The 13586-nt window shown below is 53.6% G+C and overlaps 5 protein-coding genes and 1 non-coding gene across 6 annotated transcripts; 3 read left to right on the top strand and 3 right to left on the bottom strand.

Annotated features, from left to right (window-relative positions):
- Positions 1 to 3159: 3159 nt before the first annotated feature.
- Positions 3160 to 3242, bottom strand: ACO1O0_002853. Its single transcript has one exon. It is a non-coding gene; the product is annotated as a tRNA-Lys (tRNA).
- A 2971-nt stretch (positions 3243 to 6213) lies between these two features.
- ACO1O0_002852 (uncharacterized protein) lies at positions 6214 to 6963 on the top strand (the record flags this gene model as incomplete). The annotated part of the gene is made up of 2 exons (XM_083192314.1): positions 6214 to 6237; positions 6295 to 6963. 2 exons carry the CDS (start codon positions 6214 to 6216, stop codon positions 6961 to 6963), a joined length of 693 nt encoding a protein of 230 aa, XP_083051371.1.
- A 1131-nt stretch (positions 6964 to 8094) lies between these two features.
- Positions 8095 to 8770, bottom strand: ACO1O0_002851 (ribosome biogenesis protein SLX9-domain-containing protein; the record flags this gene model as incomplete). Its single annotated transcript, XM_083192313.1, has 2 exons — positions 8095 to 8706; positions 8768 to 8770. The coding sequence occupies 2 exons, from the start codon at positions 8768 to 8770 to the stop codon at positions 8095 to 8097; spliced, it is 615 nt and encodes a 204-aa protein (XP_083051370.1).
- A 229-nt stretch (positions 8771 to 8999) lies between these two features.
- On the top strand, positions 9000 to 10392 carry ACO1O0_002850 (uncharacterized protein; the record flags this gene model as incomplete). The annotated part of the gene is made up of 2 exons (XM_083192312.1): positions 9000 to 9192; positions 9245 to 10392. The coding sequence occupies 2 exons, from the start codon at positions 9000 to 9002 to the stop codon at positions 10390 to 10392; spliced, it is 1341 nt and encodes a 446-aa protein (XP_083051369.1).
- Positions 10393 to 10592: 200 nt separating this feature from the next.
- Positions 10593 to 11333, bottom strand: PAM17 (presequence translocated-associated motor subunit PAM17; the record flags this gene model as incomplete). The annotated part of the gene is made up of 2 exons (XM_083192311.1): positions 10593 to 10696; positions 10748 to 11333. The coding sequence occupies 2 exons, from the start codon at positions 11331 to 11333 to the stop codon at positions 10593 to 10595; spliced, it is 690 nt and encodes a 229-aa protein (XP_083051368.1).
- Positions 11334 to 12216: 883 nt separating this feature from the next.
- Positions 12217 to 13452, top strand: ACO1O0_002848 (uncharacterized protein; the record flags this gene model as incomplete). Its single annotated transcript, XM_083192310.1, has 1 exon — positions 12217 to 13452. The coding sequence occupies one exon, from the start codon at positions 12217 to 12219 to the stop codon at positions 13450 to 13452; it is 1236 nt and encodes a 411-aa protein (XP_083051367.1).
- Positions 13453 to 13586: the final 134 nt, after the last annotated feature.

The following is a 13586-nucleotide window of genomic DNA, read 5'->3' as shown; positions in this document are numbered from 1 at the left end:
TGAGGCGAAGCTCTCCATTTGGGCTTGAACCAGCCCGCAATACCATTTGGGATTTGCTGGGTGATTCACCCGACAGGGAATTTCCTGATGATCACGGCCACGGACCTACGACCGAGTCAATTTCGCCAACAAACAACGCGAAAGACACCACTCCAACAAAACAGTCGCCTCATGAGTCAATCAGAAAAGAGTTTCTACACCCAGACGCCGTGCGGGAGATTCGTGGTAGCTTTGACAGTCTACTCGTGATAGTGTCCCCAGTCATCGACCTCGAGGGCGCATTGGAGGGAACGGACGGGCAGGCTTGCCGTCGGCTCGATTTCGAGTCGGAAAAAGACTTTGTTGCCTCTCCCCCAAAATCCGCAGGACTACCAATTGCTAATAGCAATGATGAAAGTTTATCTGGCTCACAGACTCAGCCTTGTGGTGCTATTAAGGTGCCTGGTGCTCACGCCTCACCACAGATGTCGACACCATCTCCACCAACAAAACCGCAACAAAGGGGCAAAAAGCGAAAACAGCGGGCTAAAACCCCAATCCAATTTGACGAGAATACACAGGTTGTGGAGGGGAAGACTCAGGTCAAACGAAAAGCTCCACGAATTGATGCGGCTACGGCAACCCTCGACAAGAGCTTACCCTCAAAGCCCTCACCTGTCATCCCAGCCAAGCGCGTTGCTGCAAATAATTCCTCGCAGCCGAAGAAGAAGCGCAAGGGTAATTTTTCAAAACAGTCACCCAAAAAACAGACAGCAATCAGTGCTCAGAGCACAAAGGCTACAAACCGTACCCCTCCGCAGAAATCCAAACAAACAGCTCTGACGAAACGAAAGAGTCAGCACAAACGACAACAAGGCTCCGCATCCCCCGCTGGTCGAGGCAAGTTAAAAGGTGAGAGCCCTCCTTCAGAAATAGGCCAGGCCTTATCGAGCCCCGGCCATCGAGAGGAGAGCCCGAAGCTTACGAAAGCGATGCTCATCCGGAAACCTCCTGACGCCCACCAAGTCCAGTATTCAGGTGCAAGAAGCTCGCTGCCAGTATCAATAAAGAATGGAAAAGGCATGGGTGGATCAGATGCATTTTCCAAATACCCCATTTACATTCCCAGCGATTCAAGTTCGAGCTTTTCGAGTCCACCAGAGCTACATGATGTACCATCGCCCACAAGCAAGCCGATTACCACACAATCCAACCTCAAAACCGCAGTACGGGGAGCTACCACCAAGTCCGACCCTCATGATGGGAAGCCAGCCCCAACCCAAAAGGAAATACCGGACAGTGATACCGTTAATAGTTCGATTGAGGAGTATCAGAATCAAAGCCACATTTCTTCCGGTGCAAAAGAGCACTATAATGAACTACGGAAACCAGACAGCCCCCGGCCCAAGTTAGTTACGGAAAAAAATGTGCGGAATCCGCCCCTCGGAACCCGCAATCTGAACATGCGAGCTAATCAGAATAAGAATAAGACTGTCAACAGAACAGCTGCCGCCCCATTGGCCTCATCCACGATTGGACGCGTCTTGAGGTCGACATCAGCCGAAGCCAAGAAACAGCTTGCCAAAGAGACAGTTTCCGTACAGGGCCAAGCAGCAAGCCACCAACCGACTTTCATGGGGAAGGTTGCGTATAACGGGGGATCAGGCAGCAAGACTGGTTTCCAGAAGATCTCCCGTGGACGGCAGAAAATCAAGGAACCCGAGGTCACACGAACGCTGAGCATTAGTGAAGATGGCAGCCCAGTGCGGCTTCAACGCAGCCGAGCTGGAGAGCTAGTCAGTCCTGTCCAAATCGGAGACCTAGGATCTAGTGATTCCGACGAACAGAACCAGGCCCTTGTTCGAGAGGGTGGGATGCCAAACCACCGGAAAGTAAGGCGGCAGCTTGTATTCACTAACTCTCAGTTTACCGCTCGAAATAACCTCCCAACCGCATCAGAGTCCACTCGCGAAGCTGAGGAGACAAGCCTTTGGCCAGGTGAGCCGAAACATTCAAGATCCAGAGCCAAGATCAGCGGGGTCAAAGAACTACCTCGGGCATTGTCTCCTTCGTTTCAATTTGCAGATATCAAGGACAAGATTCGCACGCAAATTTCTACGAGTTTCCATGAACAGCGACAGGCAGAAGAAATGCGAACACACGAGCAGGGCGCGAACTCCCACAAGACAGGCACAAAGGGCAGATCATCGTTGCATTCATATGATCACAACTCTAGCATCTCAAGAGAGCTTCACGGCATTGTAGATGTAAGCTCTCCCCATTTCCGTACATGCGGGTAGCCATTAACAAGCTCTTGGCAGATGATGACTGAACGCATTGATAGCGCCAACGAAGCAGTCGACAATGTTATTGAAATGTACAAAGAAGGCACTACGGGGTGCATCAAGAAGATTGAACAACGTCTGAACACCGAACACAATGCGCTCTCGAAACAGTGGGACGGCGATGGCAAAAGGTTCGGTCAGTCTGTTGATAAATCCAAGGATGCCCTGCGTGGCGGCGCCACCGAGCGGAAGAAGTCCATGTCGGAACTTGAACAAGGTTCAGAGGTGAGGCAGATACTGTATGACCAAGTCAGCAGTAGCCTTCGAGCCTTCCAACGTAAAGTTTTGAGTGGGACGAAGCGCTGAGAGCCTCGCAGGGCAGTTATTGATGTGATGGCAGAACCCAAAGGCCCTGTGCAGTCCCAACCTGTATTGTTCTCCTAGGGGCTAATTAACATCATGTACCAGTTAATTCGGGGTGAGAACTGTGTTGGTAAAGATGCATGTTCTGTTTGCGAGATTAGCTGGAAGTATATGAACCGAAAGAAGTCAGTTTGCGATCCGAATGTACGGATAGTCATTAGCAGATCATCCTTGTGTATGTAGAAGTCAATATAAATCCCGGTAGCCACCCCAGTGTATGGCATCCGAAAGGACGGCACAACGCCGTGGGCCATAGATTCTACTCGTGCAATGGTCCAGGCAGACAAAGAGTGCTAACTCCCGAGGTCGTATTGGCAAAAAAGGCTTTGCACCTGCATGATGGACTGATTGGCTCCTTGATTGTATGTGACGCCGGTGGTCAAAATACAATATCGCCTCCCGTCAAAAGTTAACAAGGAATCAAGAGACAAAATGACAAAAAAAGTTTGCTGGGAAGCTCTTGTATAGGAATAGCCCGATGCGGGGGTCGAACCCGCAACCTTGAGATCGTGCACTCTTAAGAGTCTCACGCTCTACCGATTGAGCTAACCGGGCAATTGTTTGTGTCTTGCGGGAGTTGTTGTCGCTGGAGCTCGCGGCATTGTTCATAAACCCGAGTCCCAGAACCCTAGTCGAGCACGACTCTTCTTCCATAGTCAACCACCCCCGTTGTGATTAACATTGATTAACATAACTCCGACGTTGGTCTGCTCTCCTCAGAAAACTCTGCAGCCAGGCACGGCATATCGCCAGGTGGCCGACCGGAGCGCAACCCGGCGCTTAACCTGACGCCCCCTTTCGTTTTCGTTGGTAATTACCCTACATGTATTACAACGTGTATAAAGTCGCATCACTCGGGGCTCCCCGCAACCATCTTGGGATATTTGTCGAAACAAACATGGTTGATGGCAGTGGAGTTACCACGCATGTTACCGGAAATATACAGAGTGGGATGATATTTGAGCAAAAGACCGCGGAACGCCCTGAGCTCAACGCTGGCTTTGTCAACAAGTCTCTTCTCGGCAGGATCTCAGTCAACGACCTTCACCGCGTTGAGGAAATTTGCAGAAACATCCTGCCACCAAAGAAACAATTCGACGGCCCAAAGCGGCTCTACCCGAAAGAGCCCCTACGTCGCTGTCAAGAATGGACCAATGAAGCAGTTGAGGCTCTCGTCTCGAACGGCGTCCTGCAGGTTCAAGGTTGACTTATCTAGTTGGATGTAGAGGTGTGGAATTGATTTTAGAGTGAGAAGTTGCCAGGATTAGCATTGCCTTAGGGAGCGATAGGGCGTTTAAGGAGAAGGAGATATACGTTCGTAGGCGGCAACTTTATCCCACTGTGCTACCTACCTTAATGAGACGCAGACTACCTATGCATACCATCCATGGATTTGAAAGTCGCCTCACCCGAACATCGTCTGCTATTATCAATATGAGGGTTGCTTGAGACGTGGTTGCATCACCGCCATACTCTTGGAGGCACCATGACATGGCTCTACAGTAGCATGTCTTAGAATCTCGGGTTCGACAGCCAAGGCATGAAGTCGGCACTCTAGTATGTGCGTGTATTAGGCCTAGATCACATTAATGACGGTGTTGGTCTGTACACCGTCATGGTCAATGATGGGCGGTATCGCGATACTAATTGGATTTGGCTCTTGCTAGCTGGCTGGTAAGAGCCTGCAGTTTATGGCCCCTTAAACTAGTGCGGGGAAGACTTCCACATTTCTTAGGGGAATTGTGACACATTCTCTCTTGGGAAGCCGTGAGAATGGATTTAGAACCTAGAGTGAGGCAATGGGGTACTTCTAAGAGGGGACCGTGGCTATGCTTGATAGGGCCCAGCTTTTACTTAACTGAGCGCAGACATGTTATGTTAATGCATTCCAGCAAAATTCGTGGTCACACCACTTCAAGCATACGTGCATCATGGCATTTGCGACGTCGAGGTTGAGATAAGGCTGGCGGTATTCATCCCTCTGTGGGATGATGTATCTGTGTGTACGAAGTGCCGACCCACGCCACAAACAGGGGTCAGAGCGCTGTATCTTGATCTTCCCGCTGATGCTGCGGGGTGACGTACTCGTACGTACGTAGTAGTATTTGGGGGGAGCAGCCAGGAATTGTGGGGGATTGCGAGGGAGCAAACAATATTTGGGAAGGCGCATCATGGCAGAGCGCCAGAGTCTACTCCGTACAAGTACTTTTTACGTAGAGGCCACCTGCCCCAAAGACACGTCAGCCATTCAATCAACGTGGGAGAGATGAGGTTGGCAGAGGATAAATCCAAACAAGCTTTACAATAAATGTCCAGCCAAGCGCACTCCCAGCTCTCTCTTCTCCATCATCACCACCCACACTCAAAGTCCTCGTCTGCTTTCAACTTCTACGTAGCCCTACAACCTACGGCGACAACTAATACCTACTCGTACACCAACCCCCACCCCCCACAGAGGGTTCCATTCAAAAAGGATCAGCAGGGCCGGAATGAGCGCCCCGGATAATGACGTGGCCACGAAGGGCTCTTCTGTTACTGGGGTAGCAAGGTGAGTCGGCTTTCTTCTGGTATCATGTTTGGCGCTGCCAGGAAGCCCTGGATTCCCCACTAGCACTATCCGTACGGGCATAGCAGACGAGACGGATAGGTAGTTACCATCCAAAACAGTGACGCTTGAGACTGCTCGCCTCGGAGCGGTCCGGATTCGCAGCAGATCCCGAGCCCATGACAGTCGAGCACAAAGAAAGTTGGAGGGCTGAGCCACCCTCCACGCACAGGGCTGTACGAGGACTACAGGATGAGGGTCCGGTTTGCGGCAACTTTGCGCAGGCAATGCAATCTGCAGTGGCGCTGGCGAATGCATGTAGCAGCGGGGCGCATGCTCCTTGGGCCCACCCAAACAGGGTCCTGTGTCCCCAGCGTCACCCTCGGCCATCTGCCCAGCTTTTTTTTCCCCCATCACCATCGCCCTCGCTCCCGTCTTCTGCTTCGTACCACCCCCAGCCCTTTTCCTGGTTGCACTGCGACCTTTAGGGACTGTATCCCCTTCACCTTCTTCCTCTCGACCCTCATATCCTCAATCCTTCTTTATTCATCCTCTCCACCACATCATCGGCCGCGTCCTTCTACCCGCTCGAAACCTTCCGTCGCTGCCCCGCTTTTCCTTCCTTTGGTCTCAACTACCGCCATCACATCAGCTGCCTCACCTTGCGCCCGCCCGCCCCCGAAACCTTCAGACCTCCCCGCTTCCTCCCTTTTTCGCTCCTCTTTGTCTCATTCAGAGAGCTATCGCATATTAACATCACTCTGTCGTAGCCTGTTTCAAGGCCTTTCGGTGCTCCCCAACTCTAACAAAGACAGCGGCAGCTCCGCCAGCTCCTTGAATTCTGTCAGCTCAGGCTCGGGTGTGTCCCTGTCCCTCTTCACCGAACCCAAAGGTGACAAGGAAATCATCAACCCGGTTGATCCAGCAATCATCTACCCCTTGAACCCACCCAAGAGAAAGAGGATGCCGTTCCGTCAGCGAATGGCGCGCCACTTTGGCCATACGGTACAGTTCGGCCCGTTTGTCGCCTTTGTACAGCGACGCTGACGTTCATGCCACCAGCTCTCCCCCGAGAAGCCGTTCCTCAGCTACTACGATGTGCTCCTCACACTCGAAGACGTCAAGTCTCTCAAGAACGATTGGCTCACCGACAACAACATTGCCTTTTGGGAGGAGTACCTCGAGCGCGAAACCCTACCCCGTTTCCCCCAAGCGCGCATCATCCTCCTGCGACCCAGCATGACGTTTCTCCTCATGAAGGAACCCGATCAAAAGCAGGTTCGCGCCGCTCTGCCCGACTTCTCCAAGGTCACGCACATCTTCCTCCCGATCAACGACAACCGCAATGTGGGCGTCGCAGAGGGTGGGAGCCACTGGTCCCTGCTCGTCGTCTCTGCCCTCGATGGCAAGGCCTTCCACTACGACTCTCTCGGCGGTGCCAACTATGCTGAGGCCAAACTTGCCACCATGAAAATGCAGCACGTCCTCCAGCGCCGACTCGATTTCGAAAACCTGAGAGATGCTCCCCAGCAGGAAAATGGCAGTGACTGCGGAGTCTTCGTGTGCATCATCATGCGCCATCTCCTTGTTAAGCGCCTGCTCAGCGCCAATGCCCGCGAAAAGGTCTCCATGAGCATGGGTGGTAAGATGGTCGATAGTAACGGCGGTCGGAAAGAAATGATGGCCATCATCGAAAACCTACGCGCGGAGGGCGAGCGTCGCCGGTCGTGAGTGCTAATTTCCGAAATCCTGCCTTGCGCCTCCACCCGGCTCGGCTTCTTATTTCTTTGTTTCTCCCGGAGTCGTATCTAATCAAAGGATAGGAGGAGTGCTAGTCCCTTTACATCTAAGACGCCTCCGCGGATCGAGTAGAAAGCGGCTCGCTTTGGCTCTAACGAACATTACGAGGAGCTACTCGAGCAGATGCGAGTGCAAGACGAAAATGGAACCAGCAACAAGAAGCGCACGTCAAGCATTTTTACGCATACGCACTCGCCGACAGATTCGTCAGCTCCACAGGGAAGTAAGAATTTCGGCCAAGTCTCACCTAAGCATCGGTCCTTGAAGACGTACAGAACCAAGGGACCTTCCAAGCTTCCGCGACTTTGCGACGTATCTTCTAATGGAAAGAAACAGAGCATGATACATAGTCTGGATACTAAGACTTCCCCGCCTCTTCGGGATAAGCTTCCAGTTTCCACGGTTGATAATTCCACACAAACGACACCACGCCAGCAAAGCCCCCCACGGTCCAAGCTCACCCCCATCAACATTCGGGGTAAACGAAAGGCCTTCATGCCATGGCATCGGTTCCCTGTCAATCCGATGTAGTAGTATTTGCTTCTTTGACCTGCCTCAATCACGCGTCACAACTCTGAGTATAGAGTTCTGCTTTGTTGTCACGATGCCTCCGAGCCAATGAGCGACTTGTTTTGTTACGGATATGGCGTTTAATGAGGGCAAGGGTATCAAAAAGATATTGGAAGAGAGCACTGCCTATGGGGAAAGGCATCTCCACTGGGCTGTGATTTGATCTCGTGCACGGCTATTTGGTCGTTTGGAGGTGGGATTGACTTTCCTAGGTATCACGAGTTCTCCTGGCGTTGGCCGCGAAGAGGAGTTGGGCGAGAACACAGGACCATGAGACCATGAAGGAATTTGTTATTGGAATTAATATCGTACATGATTGATTGCACTCCGGCTGTAGAATTCACAGTGTTGTACTCCAGACTCCCCCGACTCCTCATAGTTGAACCCTGTTTCGTGAATCGTGATGCAGTAGATGTAAAATGGTTGCGAGACCCGAGTTCAGAGCCTTCTTCCCGGCCTTCCCACCAACGCAGCCAGATAACTTTCGTTTCTTCAGTTCTTGTTCGCAAAGGCAGGGTTCTGCTCCATAGTCGACGAGATGTATCCTCTCAGAGCGGCCCATCGATTAGCCGTCGGCGCCTCGACAGCCTGGCGCTCATCGCTCTTAGTCTCTACCGACTTGGACTGGCCTCCATCCTGGTTACTTGTCGCAGCGCTGGCATTCGTCTCGGCCAGCTGGGCCATGTTCAACCTGAACCTCTCCATCTCGCCTTTGACGACCCTCTCCTTCCTCTTGAGCGCGCCCTTCCTGCTCTTCAGACTCTTGTGCCGAATCTTGCCGGCCTCGACCTGGTCCTCGAGCTCGGGCAGCGCGTCGGCCAGGCCGTCGAGGCTGGTGAGCTTGTTGGCCGGGCGGCGCTTGCGGCGGTGGGACGACTTGGAGATCTTGTCGGACGAGGACTGGACGCGCGACAGGAAGGACGAGTGGCGGATCAGGCGCTTATCGCGCTTGGTGGAAAGGAACGAGTCCGACACGGCGGCGTCCGGGCGGAAGAGCTTGGCGGGCAGGAGGGGGTGGATCTGGCCGGTGATGCGCTGGTGCCGGAGGGTGCGCGCCGAGGGTTTCTTTTCGGGGGCGATGGGGGCCTGGTGGACACACGGATGCTGTTAATATATATGATTGCTTTTGTTTTCTGGGGAGGTAAATTAATGGGTATTTTCTTACCATGCTGGGCGAGCGTGTGTGTGAGAAGGGGGGGAGGAGGAGGATATGCTAAGGGCGAGCGAGTGTGGAGGGTTTGGCGGTGATGAGGAAGTTCGAAATATTTTCGGTGACGAAGGGACCCTGGCGTGGCGTGGTGGGGTAACCTACACCGGGCCAGGTGGAGGGGCTCATCGGCTCTAAAGATGCTTTTCCCGCTCCATTTACATCTACATGAGACGGGGATACTTTTAAAATGGACAAGATTGGCCATTTACGCAGGGAAATATCCCAGCGGGAGGCCGAGCTGGCCGAGCTGAAATCCCAGCTGGCGCTCGCAGAGTCGGAGGAACACACCACCGAGCACAGCGAGTGGAAGTGGCCCTTGAGTAGCGATGAGTATCAGCGGTACAGCCGACAGATGATTGTGCCCAAATTTGGCCTGCAAGGTATCGTCTCCATTGAAATCTCATGCGTCTGATTATACTTATACTGCCACAGGGCAGCTGAAGCTGAAAAGGGCGCGGGTCCTCCTCGTCGGCGCCGGCGGCCTGGGATGTCCAGCAGCAGCATACCTCGCAGGTGCTGGCGTGGGCGAGCTAGGCCTCGTCGACGGCGATACTGTCGAGATGTCGAATTTACACAGACAAGTCGCCCACTCAGCCAGTCGCGTGGGAATGAGCAAGGTCCAGAGCGCTATTGCATATCTCAAGGAACTCAACCCATCCGTCACATATCACGCCCACCAGTCTCACCTCACCACCCAGAACGCCCGGGGCATTGTCTCCAGCTACGATCTAGTGCTGGACTGCACCGACCATCCTACTTCGCGCTACCTCATTTCCGACATATGCGTCCTGCTATCGAAGCCCCTCGTTTCTGCATCGGCGTTCCAAACTTCGGGGCAGCTCATCGTACTAAATGATCCGCCGGGGCAGGGCCCGTGCTATCGGTGTGTCTTCCCCAAACCGCCGCCGCCGGAGAGCGTCGTGGGATGCGGCGAGGGTGGCATTCTAGGGCCCGTGGTTGGGGTCATGGGCGTTCTGCAGGCCTTGGAGGCGATCAAACTCATCATCAGGAAAGAATCAAAGGCCGGCCCACCGATGATGCTCCTGTTTAGCGCCATGGGCGATGTGCCATTCCGTTCCGTCAAGATGAGGGGCAAGAGAAAGGATTGTTTCGCATGCTCGGACGAGGCGAGTCTGACGCTCGAGGCGATGGAGTCATCCATGGACTACGTGCAGTTCTGTGGCGTCAATGCCCCAGTGAAGCTCCTGGCACCGGAGGAGCGCATCGCAGCGGACGAGTACGAAAAGTTATCTCGACAGAGTAAAGATCACATTCTACTAGATGTGAGGGAGAAGGAGCACTTTGACCTCTGCAACCTGGAGGGTTCCATCAATATTCCCATTAGTCGCTTCATGAGCTACCGGGGGTCGAGTGGTGAGGTGCCCGACTGGATACCAGCAGATATACCACCAGAAGCGCCCATATATGTCGTTTGTCGAGTAGGGAACGATTCCCAGCTTGCCACCCGGAAGCTGAAGGAAATGGGGCTGGGTCGAGATGGCGAGCGCTTCATTGGAGACATTAGAGGTGGGCTCAAAGCATGGAAAGATGCCGTTGACCCGAGCATACCGCTCACATAGCCGGAAAGGGAGACAGAAATCTAACATGAAAAAAGTGAAAATCAGTCGTTTAACAAGGAGAGTTTACCGCATTTAGAATACATGTGTGTCCGCAACCATATCCCAGTTTTGCTACAAAGAGCGGAGGTCAATCCCACCCCATCTGCCGCGACGGTTCAAATCATGAATATTGTTCGACCATGGCTGCAGCCATGTCTTGCTTATATCAGGTTGGCCGACTTCTTCCTGTTGAACGCCCGCTGGTCCTTCAGCCACTGCCTGTATCCATGGACGCTCTGAATCTTCTCGCCGTAAAAGTCGGGCACTTTGGCCATGTCAGCTTCCGCTAATTACCCCCTGCTTGAAAGAGACATACCTGGGTTAGCGGCGCTCGAGTTGGTCGGATCCACGCGGTTCTTCTTGATCCTGGCAAAGAACTCGGCCTCCTTCTGCGCAATCTGGCTCTTCAGCCGGCGGTTGGCCATGTAGAAGACCTGGCTGCCGATGCTGGGCCCGACGAGCCACCCAACGCCCGCAAACGCTACGGTGAGCAGGCCCAGCGAGATGAAGGGGTCGAGCGGGATCTGGGAGACGAGCGGCTCGGCCAGCCCCGTGGGCAGAAGGGCCGCACCGGCCGCGAAGCCCACCACGCCCATGGTCGCCGAGAAGAAGACCTGGATGCGGCGGCGGCGCAGGCGCAGCTTGAAGAAGGTGTTCCAATCGAGCGGCGGCGGCGCGCCGGCCGACTTCTGGGCGCCCGCGGCGTCGTCCGTCTTGCGTCGGAGCTGCTGCAGCTGGGGCATGATCGTGCTGCGGGTGGACGGGCGGAGAGCCTGTTGTGAGAGGGCCGTCGTGACGGGGCGAGCGGTCGTGGTCAGGGAAGCTCGGGCGCAGCATCGTGTGCTGAGGCTGGCCGGCCGGCTAGGCAGGCGCAGCACAAATGTCTTTAACGGCGCAGACATGTCGGCGGCTGTGAGGGGGTTGAGAGTCGGGAGGGAATTGAGTGGAGGGTTGGCGGTGTCGTGGGGCGGGAGGTCGAATACTTCGTAGCTTGGAGGTGATCTCATGAGCTCGAAGGGAAAAAAACGGCGGCTGGTTGTCGCGTGCCGGAGCCGCGCACAGCCGCAGCTCCCAAAGTCAGTTACCCTGGACCTACTGGCCACCATCACAATTCAGCTCAAAAAGGCTGCATGAGCCTAAATAATTCCCTAAGCATAAGATAGCTTCATTACTATAAATATATATATCTAATGGGTATGCGCTTCTTGAATTAGTATTGATTTATTAAATTTCAAGCTCTTTATGTATAAATTCAAAGGAGGGAAATGATTTCTATCTCTTCTAGCTTCTGGGTCCGCTATTTATCTATAGAAAGATAAGAGTTCTACGTAGATACAAGATGATTCAGCTTTCTGCCTTTAATAGGAGACCTAAAGCTCTCTTTTTACTATCTCTTAATTAAACTTAAATATTGATAACTAGCTTAAATTATTAAGCTTTTGTTATAATATAGATATTTTTGCTTCTATTTTAGAATCTTACTAGTTAAAATAGACTTCAGTAGGGTAGCTTAGTCAGCAATCTTGATTAAAAAATAGTGGATCTAGAATAGCAGCAGCTAAAGCTATAAAGCTCCTCTTTAGCTGCAACTCCGACCATTTCACGTCCTTGTACGCACCCGCACGCTCATTGCAAAGATCTGCCGTGAATTCCTCGAGGGGGAGAATCCCTCGGGAATAGATGGCAGGCTTCTAGAGCTTCGCTGTGGCCGCCCATCCATGTGTCGTGGGGAGAACGCCATCCGCGCGAGTGACCGAGGCGCGTCGGTCCCTCGACTCGTCGACAATGGCATCGGTCCCTCGTTTGCAGCACGAACCTTACGGACCCAAAAAGAACCCAATCAGACATGAGGCCAGCAGGAGAAAGGGCCAGGTGGTGGTGTCCCTCAACGCGAAGCCACGCGACTACGTGCCCAACAGCGGCCCCTCGCTACACCGAATCACTCTCCTCCCACCGCAGGACTCGACTGCGTACATCATAGAGCGCATATTGCTCCCGCCGAACGAGATCGCGCACGATGGAAAGCCACGACCTAAGAGGATGACGTACATTGTCGGGTGGCGTGACCTCCCCGCCGCGACGCTCCTCGTCCCCGCCATGGATATCCTCGAATACGTATCGCCGCGGGAGCTCGAGAACTGGGAATCGGCGCTGGAGCAGGAACTCAGTGAGGACCGTGCCAGGCTGGAGGAGGAAAAGATGAAGAAGATCAGCCAGCCCGTTGTTGGAATCGAGAAGAAGAAGAAGAGAGGCAGGCCGCCGGCGCATGCGCAGATAGAGTTAGCCGTGGCTGCGGAGCTGGAGACGGACGAGGATACCCCCAAGAGCCGCCTTATGGGTGGCGCGCTGAGTCTCTCCACGCCACAGAAGAACCGCATGAAGGACTTTAGGGGCCTCTCGGGCGACGAAACGAGTCCGTCGCGGCAGCTTGAGAGGGAGCAATACGAAAACACTGCTATCTATGAAGGAGAGGAGGAAGAAGGAGAGGAAGAGGAGGATGTTGACATGGTAGAATATTATGAGGATGCAGATCAGGCAATGGAACTTGACCAGTCGCCAGTCAAGGTGGAGCTCATGTCCTCCTATGCAAAACCCAGCAACGTAGGGAGCTTGCCTCCCTTTGGGCTACAAGAGGGCGATCTATCTCAAGATGAGCTTGACAGTATAGATATCCCTTCAGCTGCGCAGTCCATATCAGCTTCGTTTGCCACAGCGCGCTCGTCCAGGAAACAGACTCAGCAGAATAGTCCGCGGCCCAATCCCTACGCCATCTCTTTTACACCAGCCGGCATGGCCGCCCGTCCTTGGGGGCGTGGGCTGGGCTCCCAAGGAACGATAGATTCACTTTCATCTACACCTCCCGGGTCTACGCCGAGGGTATCAATCACGCCGAGGCAACAGTCGCCAGGAGACAACGATGGCCCTGTTGACGACCTACAGGGCAACGAAGACGATGGCGATGAAGAGCTGTTTGTTGTTGATGAGGCGCACAATGCCGGAGGCCCTCCACAGCCTACTTAGAACGGGCACAGGGCTAGGCTTCCTGGAGTACTGGGAGGCGCATGATACCAAAACAGAACAACAGAACAGGCTCAAAGATGGGTGTTGGGGGCAATTGGAAATTTGCGGGCGATTGTCTTTGAGGGCTGCTTGGG

The sequence above is a fragment of the Amphichorda felina genome (genome assembly GCF_050947745.1).
Source record: "Amphichorda felina strain 45539 chromosome Unknown scaffold_3, whole genome shotgun sequence".
Classification (NCBI taxonomy): Eukaryota; Fungi; Ascomycota; class Sordariomycetes; order Hypocreales; family Bionectriaceae; genus Amphichorda; species Amphichorda felina.
Note: the sequence above shows the minus strand (reverse complement) of the source record. Positions and strands in the feature narration are given on the sequence as shown.